Source organism: Globicephala melas, chromosome 7 (genome assembly GCF_963455315.2).
Source record: "Globicephala melas chromosome 7, mGloMel1.2, whole genome shotgun sequence".
NCBI lineage: Eukaryota > Metazoa > Chordata > Mammalia > Artiodactyla > Delphinidae > Globicephala > Globicephala melas.
In genome coordinates, this window is record NC_083320.1 from 69,909,467 (window position 1) to 69,928,516 (window position 19,050).

Sequence of the window (19,050 nt, forward strand, 5' to 3'; positions counted from 1 at the left end):
ACTGATACAATACAGAAGATACATTTTAGTCTTGGTCAAGTATTCTCTTAATTTCAGAATTGTAAAAGAACATAAATCTATAAACAAAATGTTATCATAGCCACATATACTTTAGCATACAATAAATATTTTCAGGAGATTGTGAAAAATGTAACTTTTTTACATCCTCATATGAAGTGGTCTCCCTTTGCTACTCTTTACATCATCCTGTTTATTGTCTTCACAGCACTAATTACAATGTATTATGTTGTGTTTATTTGTTTACTTTCTGTTTCCCCTACCAGAAAATAAATTCCATGAGGATAGGTCTTATTTTTTTACCATATCCCCAGCACCTGGCACATAGCAGGTTTTCAATAAATACGTATTAAATGAAAAACAGAGTTCATAAAATAAGTTATATGTTATCAAGTATTAAATGCTGTTGTTGTTCACATCTCCTTGTTCCTCCTTCCCTTCCAAGAAAAAGTCCTCTGAATAATGAAGAGATTTCAATTGTAAAGCTATTTACAACAGGGGTTGGCAAACTATAAGCCACGGGTCAAATCTAGCCAACTCCCTGTTTTAGTAAATAATGTTTTACTAGGACATAGCCTCACTCATCCCTCCCTTTATGTATTGTCTGTGGCTACTTTTACACTATAACAGCAGGGTTGAGTAGCTGCAACAGACTGGATGGCTTATAAAGCCTAAAATATTTACTATCTGGTCTACAAAATAGGCCACTCTACTCTTAACTATTTATATTTATACAATGCCTGATATCTAATCATATATATTCCAAAGATTATAAGAAATAAATGTTGAAAGTAAGTTTTTACCTTATTGTAATTTTTGGCTAATTCCAACATCTCTTTTACCACTGATTCATTGTGTTTACAGTGTTCACTGTAGTCCTGAAGTGTCAAACCTTCCATCCAACTCTTCTTATGCAAATTTAACAACATCTAAAAAATATAAAGAAAAATTAATTATTTTCCTGTATTGAGAAAATTTCCTTTATTTGTCTTGAGAAACAACTTTACAAACAACTTTTGGAATTAATGAATTTAAGTTTAATTTTATTAATTTAAATAAACTCTAATAAGTATCCTTCTAAATTTATATTAATAAAATCTAAGGAATACTCCAACTCATGGCCTTTGCATTTGCTGTCCCTTTGCCTCAAAGGCTATTTTTCTTATCTTTCTATGGCTTACACTTCTCACTTCCTTAGATATAGCTGCCATTCCTCACCACTATATAATAAAGCCACCCCATACTATCTAAACATCTTTCTTTCCTTAACTTGCTTTATTATTTTTATAACACTATAAACAGCTGAAATTTTTGTTTTCTTGTTTAGTGCATTTCTCTCCCATTAAAGAGAAATCAAGGCAAGGACTCTGCTCTGTTTATTTCAAGATTACCAAGGTCTAGATTCTAGAATCTAGATCTAATCATAGCAAATACTAAATAAGCATATGTTGAATGAATGAAACTACTATGTTACACACAGGATTTCTAATAGTTCATATAGCCCTGCTCTCAAATGCTGAGATAAGGAGGTAAATGCCTCCATTTACTGAATGACTGTGTCAATCTTTCTGAGTCCCTGTTTACATATCTATGAACTGAAGGCTTGTATTAGATAATCTTTAAATTTTCTTCAAATTCTAATACTCCATCTATAATTTAAAATTTTTGAACTTCTTTATACCAGAATGAAAAGTCGTAAAACTGGGAAGGAAATCACAGATCCATCCACTTTGCAATCACATCAGCAAACTGGGATCAGACCCTATTAGTAGTGATCATGGAACTAAACACTTTAGTTCATTATTTCTCAAACTGGACTCCTAATTCTGAATACATATTCTTCGAAGTTCGTAAGTTTTCAAGTTCAGAGTCTTAAGACAGTTTTTCTTAAAAGTCCTACTCTATAATGTCCTTCAGTTGAGGATAATCATTGAATAAGAAGAGTTTTCTAAACGACTGATAAAATTATGCAATGTGAAAAAAAAAACGGTACCTACAGAATGACTATTGTTCTTTTGCTATGAGAACCAGTATACTTTAAGTGAGATCCACAAGCTATGAGGATCTAAAGACATAGTCGGAAGTGTATGAGTTTAGTTTAGAACAATTATTTGTTTAGAGATTTGCAGCTAAAAGTGGTACAAAGTTTTCCTTATGCTGGAGAATAAGCTGCATGTCAAAATCACCTATGAGAATTTTCAAGACACAAAAGATCCATATTCCTCCATGCCCCTCCTAGGGCCCATGGAAGCAAGAGTAGTTTGGAAAAAAACTGGAAAACTCCTGCACATGTAACCCGAATTTCTTGGATTGCTTCCCATCTTCGCCAGTGACAGTGTTTTAGAAAATACATCCTCAGGAAATTTTGCTGCAACTACCTATGCTATAAAGCTACCTATAATTAAGTGTTGAGAATTGGATTTTTCTACACTTCAGAAGCAAACAAAGAAAGTTCCCACAGAGCAGAAGAATAATTCTACCATGCCTGGACAAAGATTGGATTGGGCCCCTCAGGTAACACTTGGAGTTAAGTATACAGGTTGGTGAGATAAGAGTAAAGGCAGGGCTTTGAGTATCAAGAAAGCACCTGAACTGAGCTATACTAGGAACATAAACAAAATATTAATTAATTTATGTAAGTATTTATATGTGTGTTTTTTATACCAAGGATGGTGGCTAAGTTCATGGGGTACCATAAAGGAAAAAAAGAAAAAGAAAATTTGATGTAATTAGATGGATATTTCCAAATAGTTGGGTGTCAGACTGATAAAACATTTATATATCTGAATGAATTTTTCAGTTTATGTCTGAGTGGTACCCTTTTATCCCACAGCCTGTACCTATTCTACATAAAATTAAAATAAGTGTTGAAAATGTACTTCAAGCTATCAACTAAATCTACCACAGGTGATATGAACTTTGGGACAAAAGCAAGCAGAAGGAAGAACTATGGCTCTGTGTCTCCCCTCAGGTCAAGGAAGAACTGGTCCCCTGCAGCCCCTCACTCAAAGTCATGCTCAAGCACCTAGGACCTTTGAGTGAGTTTACTGGTGGCTTTGAACTTTTAAAACAATTGTTTATCAAACTTCAGAAAATCTTATACAGCATATTCTGCCCACAATATATAAATAAGACTGAAAATGGAGATGATCTGGTTGAAAGAGGGAGTAGTATGGAGAGGCCTCTAACTCCACTCCCATACACCATCACTAGAATCCCTTCTAGGGTGACTTTGTGGGGAACACTTTCAACTAGTAAGAAAGGTCTTGTTTACTACTGATTACTTATGCTTGGACTTCAGCATGCATGTAGAAATCAAAACTTAGGGGCTGTCAATAGTACTCATGTTCTTTCAAATTTTTAAAGTCTTTCTCAGAGAGAAATACAAGAAATACAAGAAGCTTATTTGGAGGATGACTAATTGTAATAATAAAGAAAAAAAGCAGTTCAGATTGTAATTTCAAAAAGCAGTAGGCAGACTTAAATATTTCCAATTAGTTGAGAGAAAAACTGTTCTTGAGATAATCCTAAAATAGTAGAAACTAAAGAATGCTAATCTACCAAGACGCTAGGTAATTTTTAAAGTCATCAAATTTGATTACTATAAAAAGGTATAAAAATTTAGATCTAAATATCTGAAAACCCTTAAAATGCATTTCCCTTTTGACTCACCTTTAGTTTATCCTAAGTAACCATGGTACTTTTTTTAAAAAGCACTACACAATTACAATCTAATTTATTCCTTTCAAATCTGGAAAGCTATTTATTTAGCAATTTAGTAACAAAAGGCCATTTTATTAGAGAAGATAAATTAATCAGAAAAATCGCAGAACTAGAAGAAAGATTTTTATAATTTATCATAAAACCAAACTGGAATGTTTGTTTCCTGCCTCCTCTCCTGTTTTAGCGCCTACCAATAAGGTAAAATGTCTCTCAATTTGTCCAATAAAATATTCCTTTATTTTATGCTACAGTTCATCAGGAATGAAAAAATATTTTAACGCATCAATGAAAGAGGTCAACAATTTAAATTCAAATATACCAGGTAATAGTTTAAATTGTTTGAAATAGATTTTTTTCCACCTCTAAGATAAAAATTTAAGCTTACCTTCTGTTCCAGTTCATTTTTCCGATAGTTAATAGTAATGGAGTAATAATGTCTGTTTAGTCCATGAATTAACGCCTATATAGATAAATGATTAGAAGGACAAATTAGTATTTTTCATCTAATAAAATAAATACAACTCTTTGAAACTGTTGACATATCCTGTAGACAATACCTTTACCATCTTCTAAAAATAGCTTTTTATCCTAAGTAAATATTAAACTATTTTTTTCTCAGCTACGAGTTTAGAAGTGAGGTTTAGAGGTACAGGGCACACATTCTTTAAAACATGACATAGAGCCGCACAAATTCAACAGTTTTAGTAGCCTTGCTCAGAGTCAGAGATATGATTTGACCTCATCATAATCTAACCTATAAACTAATTATTCATAATTTATAAATAATACATAATTTATTAAGTCTGATTTTATGATTATCTACATAGGGGGCTCTTTCTTATTTCAAAAGAAAAGCCTAAAAAGACATAATAATATAATTATTCCTTCACCCACAACATTAATCTGGAGTTTCCGTTTTTCTTAATTCAGTTCTAACATATTAAAAATAACTGTGTCTGGGCTTCCCCAGTGGCGCAGTGGTTGAGGGCCCGCCTGCCGATGCAGGGGACACGGGTTTGTGCCCTGGTCTGGGAGGATCCCACATGCCGCAGAGTGGCTGGGCCCGTGGGCCGTGGCCGCTGAGCCTGCGCATCCGGAGCCTGTGCTCCGCAACGGGAGAGGCCACAACAGTGAGAGGTCTGCATACCGCAAAAAAAAAATAAAATAAAAAAATAACTGTGTCTGCATATGTCTCCAAATTAACGAAATGGAGTTTGTTTTTTAGTGGGTCCAGTCTCAGGCAACCTCACTAAGCAGAAATTTTTCCACTGTACTTGATCACCAAGACAAACAGTCAAATCATCATAAAAACTGAAGCTAATGGCATGGCTTTATTAAGAAACAATAATCCTGCATGTGCTGTAATCCATTCACAGCTGCACAAATGTCTAACTCTAGCTACATAGGTTCAAATGAGGTCCAGAACAGTTTCTGTGGACCCCTCTGTCAGCCTTCTAAGACATTAAAGTACAGAAATACACCCTGGACATATCTTCAAGTACAAAAACAAAAAGGGCTTTGGGGCTAACTCTCAGGAATCTAAAGATAAAGCTAACTAAAACAACCACCACACTAATAACTGGATTTTTACAATGTAGTCTTAAGGTGTTGAGGTAGAAGAAGGGGTGGAAAGGAAACATTTGATGAGCACCTGCACCTGCTTTACACAATAAGTCTTCTAATCTTCACAACAACCCAGTAAGGTAGGTTGGTTCCATTTGTATTTTGACAGATGAGGAAATAAGACACAAATCTCAATTTGTCCTAGTTTATACCTAATAAAATGCAAAGCTGAGATTTGAACCCAAGTTTTTCTGACTCCAAAGCCCATGTTTTTTTCTATCATACTATGCTACAATGTATCTTAGGAAATTCTTAAATTAAGTCTTTGTACGTCAGGGATCAGAATGAAAACAAAGCATAGTCTTATTTTTAAACTTTGCTAGCAAAAATCGCTCCACCAAATACTAACCCATTTTAGGTATATACTATAACAATCCATTCTTTTTTGTTTTGTTTTGTTTTTGTTTTTTTTGTGTGTGTGGTACACGGGCCTCTCACTGCTGTTGCCTCTCCTGTTGCGGAGCACAGGCCCCACGGCCATGGCTCACGGGCCTAGCTGCTCCGCGGCATGTGGGATCTTCCCGGATTGGGGCACGAACCCGTGTCCCCTGCATCGGCAGGCAGACTCTCAACCACTGCGCCACCAGGGAAGCCCAACAATCCATTCTTATATTCCTAACATCTGCTATAAAAAAATGGTTGCTATATGAAATTAAAGTACTAGGAGTATCTATTAAATCCTTATTCATTTCAATAATAATCAGGAATAGTGAATTAAATTTCAGTGCCTAGATATGCTGTACTGTGTGAATCAAAAAGTGGAGCTAATCAGTGCCTCCCTTAATCTGTACTCACCTTTATGCAAATTAGGAAGTGCATCCTCTGGGTGGAAGAATTAGAAAAAGGTGCCCAGTGCTCCAAGCAAACTCAGCCTGGCTGGAGAGCAAAGTTTAGGCTAGATTTCAGGTGCCAACTGCCCTCTCATCCAATCACCTTTATGCAGTGCTTCAACTATATAATTCTACATAGTGGCCATAAAGCTAATAACAGGTATGGCCAAGAGATACAGAAGTCAGACAAATGGGCACACAGATAGGTCCACATTTTGGAGATTAACTGTACTGCTGAAATATACAGTTTGGAACTTGAAGGCACTACCTACTTGATTTTCAATTACATTATTTAGATGAAAGTAGTACAACTAACAGGCAGCATGAAAGATTAGCAGGGACAATAATAAAACAAATATAAATTTAAATCAAATGATATCCTCAAGGCATTTCCCAATTTCACTTACTCACTTGCTGTGTGCCCCCAAGTACATTCATCCCAAATCATAGGTAAACTGGCCATGTACAGTCCTCCTTCCATATAAACCCAAAGGCACAGGCTCTTTTATTTAGCTCAGTGAAAAACAAATTACCTCAAATTCCCCATTCTAGTTGACATTGAATTACAAGTTGTGACAGCATACACCAAATATAAGATTAGCTTTACCAAGGGGGAGACTAGCCTTTTGACAGGGTCAAATTGCAAATTAAACATAACATACTAGCAAATGCCATAGTATGTCAGGCAGACAAAGAAGTTACATAATCAGGAAATTTCTCAAAACATCAATACTTAACTTTTAAATTTACACCTAACAAACATATGATGAATTTAGGAAAATTCAGGCAATTCTTCATTAAAACAGGATATTGTCCTGAAGCTCATTCATTAATTATTTGAAATCTGCAACAGTTTCTCATAGAAAGCATGGTTCTATTCTATAGTGTTTATATTGTGGGCTAAATAATATTTCAGTGACTGACCTGGGAAGCTAGCCACCTTTTAGAGCACTGTTTCTGGGACAATACTTTTTGGAATTACGAACAGGACTTAGCTTATTTGCTTCTTGGATATCCTGACCCTTGTTTTCTTTGCTCAAAGGCTGCCAACCTTTCAAAGTAGGAAGTTCTTCCTAGGTTGGTACTATCAGTCTAAGATGCTATTTATTCTAGACAAAGAGTGGTTTGGAGGAGGAACTAGACAAAGCAGAGTTTTGAGATCCCACTGATTAACTTCCAGGTTATTTCTATGTTTCTTTAAGCTAATCTTTAGAGTAGAGCTTTATAATTTTGTTGGTATGACAAATTCAAAGAAAAGCACACAAATAATCATTACGGTGAAATAATACTTCACTGGCATTGTCCAGACTACTGAGAAGAGGTTAGAAGTTATAACTCCATTTGCTCACTGCTGTGGAAAAGCAGGCATATTATAAAATACACAGCTTATGAACTATGTAATAACCTATTTATAGGTTCTTGATAGGTTAAAAAAGTTTCATGCTCTTAAAAAAGGCATATTTACTTAGATCTAAAGATATATGTTTGCCTTAAATTATTTTACATTGATAAACTGAAAATGTGGTACTAAATATAATCCAGTAAATCATACTTTAAAATGAATCTTTCTTTATATAAATATAATAGCTCTGGAAAGAAACAAAACATGTACTTTGTTACCTTTAGGGTGGAGAACTGGGTCACAAATGGCAAAAGAAGAAAAGAATTTTTGCTAAATACCTTTTCATACCTTTTGAATTTTGAGCTGTATATATACATTATCTATGCCAAAATTAATGAATTAATGAAACTTCCAAATATAGTATAAAAGAATGAGGAACTCTGGTTATGTACTAGTTCCTACAGTAACTCAGTGGATAAGCTAGGCAAATCACAAACTTGCTGGGCCTCAGTTTCCTCACCTACAAAATCATCACAATGGTTCCTTCTAGTACAACTATTTTATAACTGTTTAACAACTACCGAAAACAATGTTTTTCAAATAGTTTAACTGTGTTAGACAATGCAGTTGTACTCAGGGCTACACTTAGAGGTTCATAACCCTAGTATAATGCATCTATGCATCAACAGCTACTAAATTTCCATTCAGTTGACAACCAGTCTTCATATACACTGTGGCCCTTAAGCATCTGAAATGTTGTTGAACAATTTTTAGTGGAATAGTTTTACATTTTTAGTTACTAAAATAAATGCTTGCTAACTCTCAATTCTATACATTTGACAATAATGGTCAAATGTTCCAAGAACAAAATAATACAAAGTCACATATATTAATAGAAAAGTCTACAGTACAGGCATTATACTCTTCCCTCTCTATCAGGATTATTAATAACTTCTCATTTAAAACATGAAAGTTCACATAAACTTTGTCTATTAGATTGTCTTGTGGCAGATACTTCAACATTGTTATTAGTCCTTTAAAAATAACATTTTCTAAAAGCAATATATGTTTCATTGTAGAAAGTTTAAGAAATATAGAGAAGGAAAAACAAGAAAAAAAATTCAACAACCCTACAACCTAAAGGTAATCAATACTAATATCATATTGTAAATATATAGGCACAGTTTATAAAATATATATTTTCAAAAAGGAGAACTTGCATATGTGATTTTATAATCTTTTTCTTAACATATTTTGAACTTTCTTCAATATATTAAATAGTAGTCTACAGTATAACCCTAATATTTCCCCTCCTACTTTAAGTATGATAGTAAAAAAAAATCAGTGTTAGAAAAGCATTAGTAACCACCCACATGAGTGCTGATGGTACCTGTTAGGTTCCTATTCCTACCAGTAATAAGCTGGTTTAGGAATAAGATCCCTCTAAATACAAACTAACTTTCCTTCAAAATAAAAGGCACGGCCTTTCTGAAAGGCTTCTGATCCCTGAGGTAAAGATTCTGCTAACACATCTTAAAACTCTATTATGAATATCACCATTCACTTCAAGTTCTTCTGGGATGCTTTCTTTCTAGCTTGTCTTAGAAAACTAAGAAATTGTTTTAAGGTGTGCCTTTGTTCCGTCACTTTTTGGCTTGATCCCATTTGAGTGTTTCAGTATTGGAATTGTCTCAAAACTGTAAAGCACCCAGATAGATGTTTTCCTGATGGACGCTATAAAAACTGTGAAATAAATATATATACATTTTAATTGGAAGCCAAAACAAACTAAAATGAAATGGAAAACAATGACGCTGTAGCTGTTATATACACAGGTCCTTTTAACTTTGGTTTGGAACCTGCTTCATAAGGTTCACCTTAAATTACAGACTATAAGGTAAAAATACAAACTGGACTGATGTAGAAAGAAACAGATTTTAATTATTTAATTAACTCAAATTTTAAGGTTAAAAACCAGTGTTTAAATTTAAAAGATGAAATCTGCAACAGGTGGCTGTTGACTTGCAATTAGTAAAAACTTCTGGCAGAAACACACCATGCAGTAATCACAATGATCTTAGACTGTGAGATGCTACTTAACAAAAAAAATAATATTTGCAAAAAAATAATGAAGCAGTATGATGCTATGGGGGTTATAAGAAAGGTCATTATCACAGGCTAAACAGGTCCAATAATATATTCTCTTGGAACATGCAAGCATGGGCTTGTCTGTACCCAATCAAAAACACTAGTAGCTTATTTCATCATACTCACTATACTTTGCAGTTTTCCCTGGCTTCTAAGTAATTTTTTCAAAAGGAACACACCTCAATCCTTTGAAAGAACTTTTTCACTTTGATGAAGATTTCAGATGAGTGACTGCTGAAAAAGTAAGCATCTAAAAGTATAAAGTTATCAAAGTATAACCAAGCTTAGTTTAACTGTCAAAGCCACAACTCCCCAGAGACAATCATATGACAGAGCAAGGTTTCAGAAGGGGAGCAGCAATAGCTACTATAATGTCTCTGTCCTATGTGTTCTATTTAACCAAACACGGTATTTCTGTCCTTTTAATTAATCTTCAGAGAAGCAATTAACTATATAGACACAGGTTGTGGTGCATTTAAAAACACATTTAAAATAATTTTTGCAGACAATAAAGATCTGTGTAAAAACAATGAAGCATGTGGATGATACAAAGAAAACATTAATCACTCAGGAGGATATTAAGTGTCTGAATAACTGTAATAATGGTGGTTGACATCACTAGAAAGAACAAGATATAAACTCTAATCAAAAGAAATATGTAGTTGTGTTTTATATGATTTGTTTTAAAAGTAGGGATTAAGGCAAAAAAAGAAAAAAGAAAAAGGTAAAAATATTTAAGTACTATTTAGGAACTGCTTCTGGGGACCTCTTAAAGTATACAATAATTTACCATTATTTACTACTATAAGAAATGTCTACTAACCAAACCAATAATGATACCATGATACCTAACGCACTCCACCTAAAACCCCTATCAGTCCTTTACTACAGTGTTAACCGTGCAAAGCTGTAAGGTACTCTCAAGATTAAGGCTCTACTATGCCCCCCAAAAGGGTGTCCTCAAACTATGTTAGGAAAGTTTAAAGACTTCACTGAAAGCAAACTCATATGTGAGCAAATCTAACTTTTGCAACACTATTTCCATAATCTCCTTTTAAAGCACAAGAAAAATTAATTGCAAAACAAATTAAAATGCTAAGTACTGGATCTTAAAATGGTCATTTATAACAGGCTTTTAAAATGTAAAACAGTTTTAACACATTATCAAATACAGGTATTACCTGGATAGATGGCTTGTTTAGGTGACCCAGATTTGAGGTTGTTTGTCTTGGTTCATGTCCTAAGACCATCATATTAGCATTGATCAATCTGAAGGCATCAATAACAACCTGTAAAAACAAGGTGTCAGGTCATCTCTTTTTTAAAAAGCAAGTGATGGTGCCAAGCAACACTGGACAAGGCATGATCAACTTGCATCTGTTTCTGGCCTATTTCCAGAAAATCATTTAATTATAATATTAATAAAAAAGAACCTCCTGCTGACTGCACCATCAGCACACCACACTCTATCTTGTAATGTAAGGTGACACCAATTATTGCAATTTTCATGAAGCAGTAAAGGAAAATATTAACTTTGCATCTTTATTATTGAAATACGTCATTACTAAACTTACACCAAACAGCCTTCATTGGTGCGCATATGTCTGTCACCTAAATTTTACCTAATCAAAATGAATGACAAAGAGAAACTAAAACTGAAAGTGAGCACAAGCTAAGGGACCACATCTAAAGCCCAGCCCTGTCACATCAATTATACTACCACAGTACTTGAAATGACAACAAAATTACAACCAGCAAGGCACTTGCTCCACGTATTCTCTTCTAGTCAGATACCTTTTACTTCTTGTGACTATAAAAGACTTTGTACCTTGTCTGATGGCCTTAAATGTCCAAGCCACTGTCAAGAATACGAGGCACAATACAAGAAAACCAAGGTCATCCGTGCTTTAAGCCAGGAACATGGTACAGAATGATACAGCCCTAAGTTCATAGTAAAGAAATAACAATAGGTATCCTCTTTTTCCTAGGTGTACTCAATATTTCTGTAGAGAAACACTTCAAATTCTTACATGATACAAATCATCTTTTAGCTCATATATTAAGAGATTGAACAAGAATCACATACTATCCGAATGCTTTTCTCTGTTCATTATCATGGATTTGAAAGAACTTGTTAAAGCTTTTAAATGTTGTTAAGTTTTATGTAAAGAACTGGGGATCTTAAGACAGATGCCTCTTCCAGGGAATGTAAATCAATTACCTAGAGAATAAACTCAATACATTCTTCACATAAAAATATCTTAAAGCAGGGTAATACAGTTATTTCTAGATTTGCCTTTAAAAGTGCTAAACAACTGAGATTTATCAATGTTTTAAAATCTATTGTCTGCTAGACTTTCTCATTTGTATAATTATAGTTTGAGGATACTAAGGGATTAAAAAAAATTTATTTCCAAAATAAACCAACTGGAATCTAATCAAGTCTGAAAAATCTGTAGTAAGTATTACTAAATGCTATATGCTAAAGAATAAGATTTAAAGAAAGAAAGAAAGGAAAAATCACCCTTTCTAAAAAGCTGCCATGAAGGGTCAACGGTACTAATGAATACGAACTTACACCAAAGCACTATGACAAGTGACTCAATCTAAGGCCTCCATCTACTCTGGTAATTCCCCCCCCGCCGCCCCAAAACTTTGAATTTTGCTTTTATTTCTAACAGTTTGAATTTCCCCAAAGATTCCTCTTGCCTTAAAATAAAACCAAGTATCCCCAGAACATGCATGATTTAATAGTTTGTGAAAACTTTTTTCTTTTTATACAGTAACTGTAATCCAGACTTAACTTTCACAATTATGTATAAATAAATATGGCCTAGGTTTATATCTCTTGCTTATACTTAAACTTTTTTCTAATCATTTTCATAAAGTAATAAGTACTACTATCAAACATGCTTTAATCAGATATTATCATAAATAATTTCAAACAACTGTTTAAAAACATATAGAAGTAAAATTTTCTACTAAAAAGCACATAAAAATAAGATAAAATGTAGGCTAAAGAAGAGAAAAGAGACCATTTTGATAGACAGATGTACAACTTAAATAAATACAAAATTAAGAATTGCTTCCCTAACCAATAGCAGTAAATATTTAAGAGCAAAGCATCATTTTGGTCCAGTTGTTTTTAGAATACTTGGATTCCATTTAAAGATTTCTGTATCATTTGTAGAAAAAGAACACTTCTACAAAACTATGAAAATTCCACAATATATCACAAAATATCTTTTTTATACTGAATGCTTCCAAACTAGAACAGGAGACCAGCTATTTTACACACAAAAAAAATCTCTGTAATATTTCTCTGGAATATTATAAACAGGTGTGAAACTTCATAAAAGGGAAATAAAAATACCAGCTAAAGAGATATCATGATCAATTAAAAACAGTCTGCAATTTAGAAATTTTAATTCTATTTAAAATTAAGAGAAAAATTCAAGAATTTAATATACTGTTCAACTAGTAAATGATGGCCTAAATGAAATGGAATGTTTAGAATGACGATTTCTCAGTAGCAATATGAAAGCCAATAGAAAATGAACACTTTACACCAAGATTAAAGGAATTTGCTGCCATCACTATAGCAACTGTCTTAAGGAAACTAACATGTTCAACAACCTGCAGACCAAAATTAGATTTAGTACACAATAAAAATATAAATATGGCAATATAGTCTACATTTTAATTTCTGTACAATTTTATAATTGCTTTTTGTGCTGTGAGAATAAGTGGGTTTCTCCTTTAGAGCAACCTATCAAAATAGACTCTTTAATGTCCAGTGCACTAATGAGCAATGGGTGAAGAAGGTGTTAATTATGCCATAGTAAGATTCAAGAAAAAGCCTTGGTGAGCACTTGGAGGTGTGTATAGGCTGAAGGCGTTTCTCCATGTTTATGTATTTACAGCATGATGCAACAGAATGACAGCAAAGTGGTCACTCCATGGATGAGAACAGAAATCTTAGATACAATAGACTGAACAAAGAACCCCCAAGGATTAATTAAGTTATGGGAGGGGGGCAGGGGAAAAATTCATTTTTGGGGGCTATATGAATTTTCTAAATGGTTTGTTTTAAAGTATATATACATTAAACCAGTTCAGCTTATGTCTTATAAGGTTATAAATCCAAAAAGTAATTTAGCCAAAAAACTTTGCACAAAACCTACCCCTTAATATGTACTAACAAAAACTTCCAAGCTAAAGTATGACAAATATTTTCAGGAATATGAAGCTAGACTTTTATAATTCCTTTCCATGCTGCAGTCCTACGCACCACATTGAATCTCCATTCACTGGCCTGACCATTTAATTTTTTCTGGTACAAGTGCCTTGAGACTTTTCAGAGGTCACTGCAACAGTAGACAGCTTATAACAAAACCATTAGCAGTTTGGCTAGCTTAGGGAAACCTCTTACTTTCCTTTTTTGTTTATTATCACTGCATGAATCTGCAGCATATGATAGTTTATAATTTCTCAGGCTTGTTAAATTCATGTTAAAGGTCTGTTTTCTTGTTGAATAAATTTTGTTCATATAATGCTGCCTATTTCATACACTCAGTCTTTAATAGCACCTTTGGTCTATGCGCAACTCACAGATCAAAACAGAGGACTAAAATAGGGGTTGATGATGCTATTTACATGTGTGATTCCTGCTGTCTTCTTGTTAGTAGCTTTAATATAATAGAAGACCTTGTCTGTTTTGTAATTAACACATCTTTACTGGAGAGATATTTGGAAGTGATTGCTGTGAATATACTGGTTAGTAAAATAAACACAATCACACACCACTTTCTGTTATCAGACAAATTTGTGAATTGTACACATTATACCCCAGATCAACAAACTGTGATATAACAGCCAAGTAGAAGACACATATTTATATAACCCTTTATTTTTCTGAAAATATGTATTCACTCTGACCTTGCAAATATAATTAGCTTGTGGGATGTGCAGATTTCAGTACCATGGTTGCTTTACTAATTGCAATTCTTGGAAATAGATACTAAATATTTGGAAGCTGCCAATACAAAATAAAAACTGCATCTTTTTTGTACATCTGTCTTAGCTTATAAAAGCAAAATAGTTTTAAAAACAATACTGTGTTCCACATTTATTCCAAGCACACCCAAGGGTCAAAGACCTATCATTTCATTTTAACAACGAATCTGGTTTAGGACACAAAACTGTAATTATTTTCAAATTCAGTTTAATCCATAATTTTTTGGCTTCTTTCATGAGTATGGTACAGTTTATCCAATATGCTATTTATTTTTAAATTCATGTTTTCATATCAACTGCTAGGTCACTGAAAGACTAGACTAAATTTCTAAAGCACCAATGTATGGTTCCCAATTTTTACATTCAAAGGAGACTCATTTTTAAGTAAAGCTTGTAAAATTAATTTAATTCAAAGCTGTTTGAAAGAAAAATGCACAAGCACTTCTGGCAGTAGATACTGTACTTCACAATTTATCTCCCTCCCCACCCCCCTCTCCTTTTTTGTTTAACAGTAGCTGCCTTTGGCATTCCCAGCTGCCCTTATATTGAAGTCAATGACTATGGGAAGTGTTTATATATAAAATGAGCTGGAAGAAAAAAAGCTTGAAAAAAAAAATTCAGACCTCAAAATCAATGTCAAACATCAAGAAAAGAAAAGAGTTACAATTCAGTGACCAGTTAGGTTACATATTTAAACACATATAAACCCACCACCATAAATAAGTCTCTAAATGACTATAAAAATGCTAGGTGTGGAAATCAAATACCCTTTATCACCCAGAAATGACCTGTTATCAACTGCTTAGGTTGTTTCTAGATTCTTTAAAAATTAAGGGTGCATGTGACCTGGGAAGTACTGCTGGGGTTTGTGACCAGTTCGTTACTTCTGCTGCCGTGCACTGCCAGGCATCTATAAGAGAAAAACATCTTATGTCTCTTGTAAGCCCACGGCATAAAAAATTCAAAGAAATCTTACTTTTTATGCCATTTCCAATGAAAAGCACTAAGAACTAAAACTGACTCATGCCAAATGCATATCACTGAATTGCTGTGATTTCTTAGTCTCAACTTTGCAACATGGAAATTATTTATAAAATGTCAATTTTAGCTCTGGAAAAGAAATTCCTATGTGTATGTACATTTTCTTTCTTCATCCTTGGAGAATTGCTTATTGTAGCTAGAGATCTGTAGTACAACTTCAATATACTGGGAGAAAAGGGGATGGAGTATAACTAGCATAACGTACTTTTTTTGACAAGTGAAGACATGCATCAAAATGCAAACAGTAAAGCCACCGTTTTGGATATATATACTTTAATAAAAACAAATCGATCTCTAAAAACTAGTATGGTGAAAGGTAATTAAACATTTTTAGATTCATGAAACTTTCTAAAAAGAATATAGTTATGTCATAAAATAAATTTAGCAAAATTTTTACAGTGTATGCATGTACTCAGTATGGTATAGGTATTTAAATGCTTAAGACACTCTGCAGTCAGAAGCCTGCCTAAGTTAGAATTCTGGTTCTAACACTTGCTAGTTATTGAGCTAAGATAACTGTTATTTAACTTCTCAATGTCTCCATTTGCTCATGAATGACACCATTTAATGATAAGATTAAATGAAATAATATGTGTGTACCTACCACTATAGTTCTCAGTGTTTTTAACTATGGTGCTCATGGACTTGCCTAGCTCAGATCTCCTTTCAATAGAACCTACTGTAGAGAGCATAGCTGACTCACAAACTCCAGACGCTACACTTTTGGATCCTCTGGGGGTTCACCCCAGGTCAAACCTCCCTTGGGCTACTCCCAGCCAATGTCTGAGCACAGCAGGGGTACTACAAACCTAGCCATTCCTGCCAAATAAGGGCTTCTTCTAAAGGACAACTGTCTCAAGGACTCCCCAACAGCCTGGCTGAAACTTTCTTAGGAACATGCTGCAGTCTGACGCTCTTCCTACCCAATCCTACTTTCTCTTTCTCCTTCCACACGGTCAGACAGATTGAATCCCATTTTGGCGTTTGCTTCTTGTAGCACTCAACCTGACCAGTAAACTAAGCAGAATACTGCTACTGCAATACAATGTTAAAGTTAGAAAAAAGCCACCCTCAAAATCAAATCAGAATTATAAATTTGGTATCCACAGACATTTGGCATATGAAAATACCAACAGGAAATTAGGGAGAGACGTTTAAAGACATATTTCCCTAGGAAAATTCCTAAATAAAATAAAGAAAAAATGTAACAGCTATACTGAATATTATCTCTTTAAAAAATGACAATATGCCTAGAATTTTGATACTCCTCTATGATAGGTATTTCTAGAATTATAGGTGATGAATAAACAGTGAACTTAAAAACTGAACTCTTCAGGGACTATTAATGAGCTACAAGATACTAGCATCTCTGGGTCACTGGTCAGATAACCAACTCAGAGTACCAATGCTATCTGGTGGCTACTCTGTCAGCCAACATAAAATGAGCAAGTGACTTCAGATTCCCCTCTAGTAGACAAATGAAATCAACACAATTGGTATGCTTATTGACAGTCCCACATAAAGTAAAGGAATAAAAGGCTCTAGAGATTAAGGGCTAGGGCTCACCCATGTTAGAAAGGCAGTAAGGAGGGGATAAGGGAAATAAAAGACTTAACATACATTTCTTGTGCTTTAACATCACCTTCAAAGAAAAATACAAATATATCCTTCAGACTGCCATCTCTCAAAAAATATAGTCCTTTTTGTAGGAAAAATATGCAAAGGTCAATTACTTTGCTATGTTATCACTTTTACATATTTTTATTGGGCTTGTTAAAATATCATATAGAAATTATATTGTCTAATACTCAACAATCAAGAGGTAGGTATTAATATTCTCAATTTATGGATAAGGAAACTGAGGTTCCGAGGACTTGAATACATTAAATGAGATGACAACCAGGTAAGTGATACCACTATCATTTGTACATACACAGCATGCCAAAGCCAGTACTCTTCATCACCAAGCTATTTGATGTAACAGTTATCCTAACACAAATGCAAGAAAAGATCACTCTTAGATTCAGTTACTTCACAGCAAGGTTTGTGTCTTATTCACCACTGAATATACATTCCCCAGCAGAGTACCTGGGGCACCTAATATGGTGCAGAATAAATATCTATTAAAATGAAAAGCTCCAAGAAAGCATTTTTGGTTACGTTTTTTGGGGGGTTTTCTGGGCCACACTGCGCTGCATATGGGATCTTAGTTCCCTGACCAGGGATCTAACCCACACCTCCTGCAGTGGAAGCACGGAGTCTTAACCTCTAGGCAGCCAGTGAAGTCCCTTTGGTTACCGTTTTATATAAAGTTTTACCACTGAATGCCCCCACAAATTCATTATCTATAAAAATCTAATCACTAGCTTTACAAAATATATACTTCCCATTTCCTTACCACCGCTCAGTTTTGAATTCATGAAACACTCAAACATCACAAAGCACTGACTTGTGTTTAATTAGGAATAAAAACTGTATACAGAAAAGCTATCTGGCATGTAAAAAGTGGCAGTGGGCATCTACTGAAAAGCTTACTACTAGTCTAAGAATAATTACTGATTATTAGAATAATAATCAACTATGACTTAGAAGAAAATTCACCACCATAATCAATTCTACCCTCTTCAGGAAATTAGTGATAACAACAGACTAAATCCGCCAAAACTAAGTCCCAGGCCCAGAAACATCCTCACAATTAACAAGGGTTAATGTCAAATCATTTGAATATGATCTTAAACAATTAATATACATGAGCTACGCAAAGGCCTTTTATACAAAGTCATAGTTTCCATTTTCCGGTACAACACTGGCATTAAGGACAGGGAGTAGATCTTACTCTCCTGTGTGTCCACTGTATGCCTGGCACACAGTAATGATCAATAAATGTCTGTTGAATGAATGACCAGGGATCGTTAGATTGGGGAAAGAAAAGCATTCAAGAGGCAAAAGAGTCAATAAATAATATTCTTATAGATAATGGGACATTGTTTTAAAGGTTTTCCTATATCTTTACAGAAACAGCTGAATTCAAACTAATTTGAAGCCGATGTCTATCACTCAAATGCATAGCAATTACTAAACAATAATAAATTAGCTCAGAAATTATATTACTAATACAGAAGCTCTAAATTAAAAGAACAAAACTAAGAACTGTTAGTTCTATATCAGATTTATGCTTCTTAGAATTTTAAACATAAAATTGCTTTAAAATTCTTAGCTGACAATTTCTGATTTATCAGCTAAATTAATGTTATAATTTAAGACTATTAAGTCTATCAGGAATAGTACATGCACATTAGCACCTAAAAT

The 19,050-nt window shown here is 34.0% G+C and overlaps 1 protein-coding gene across 1 annotated transcript in view; it reads right to left on the reverse strand.

Annotated features, from left to right (window-relative positions):
- PSMD14 (proteasome 26S subunit, non-ATPase 14) overlaps positions 1 to 19,050 on the reverse strand; it is a 95,041-nt gene that overhangs the window by 11,853 nt on the left and 64,138 nt on the right. The window contains exons 8-10 of the mRNA XM_030852629.3: positions 10,866 to 10,973; positions 4,127 to 4,201; positions 822 to 947 (exon numbers count right to left, since the gene is read on the reverse strand). Coding sequence (XP_030708489.1) covers positions 822 to 947; positions 4,127 to 4,201; positions 10,866 to 10,973 — 309 coding nt within the window. The remainder of the gene's footprint in view (positions 1 to 821; positions 948 to 4,126; positions 4,202 to 10,865; positions 10,974 to 19,050) is intronic.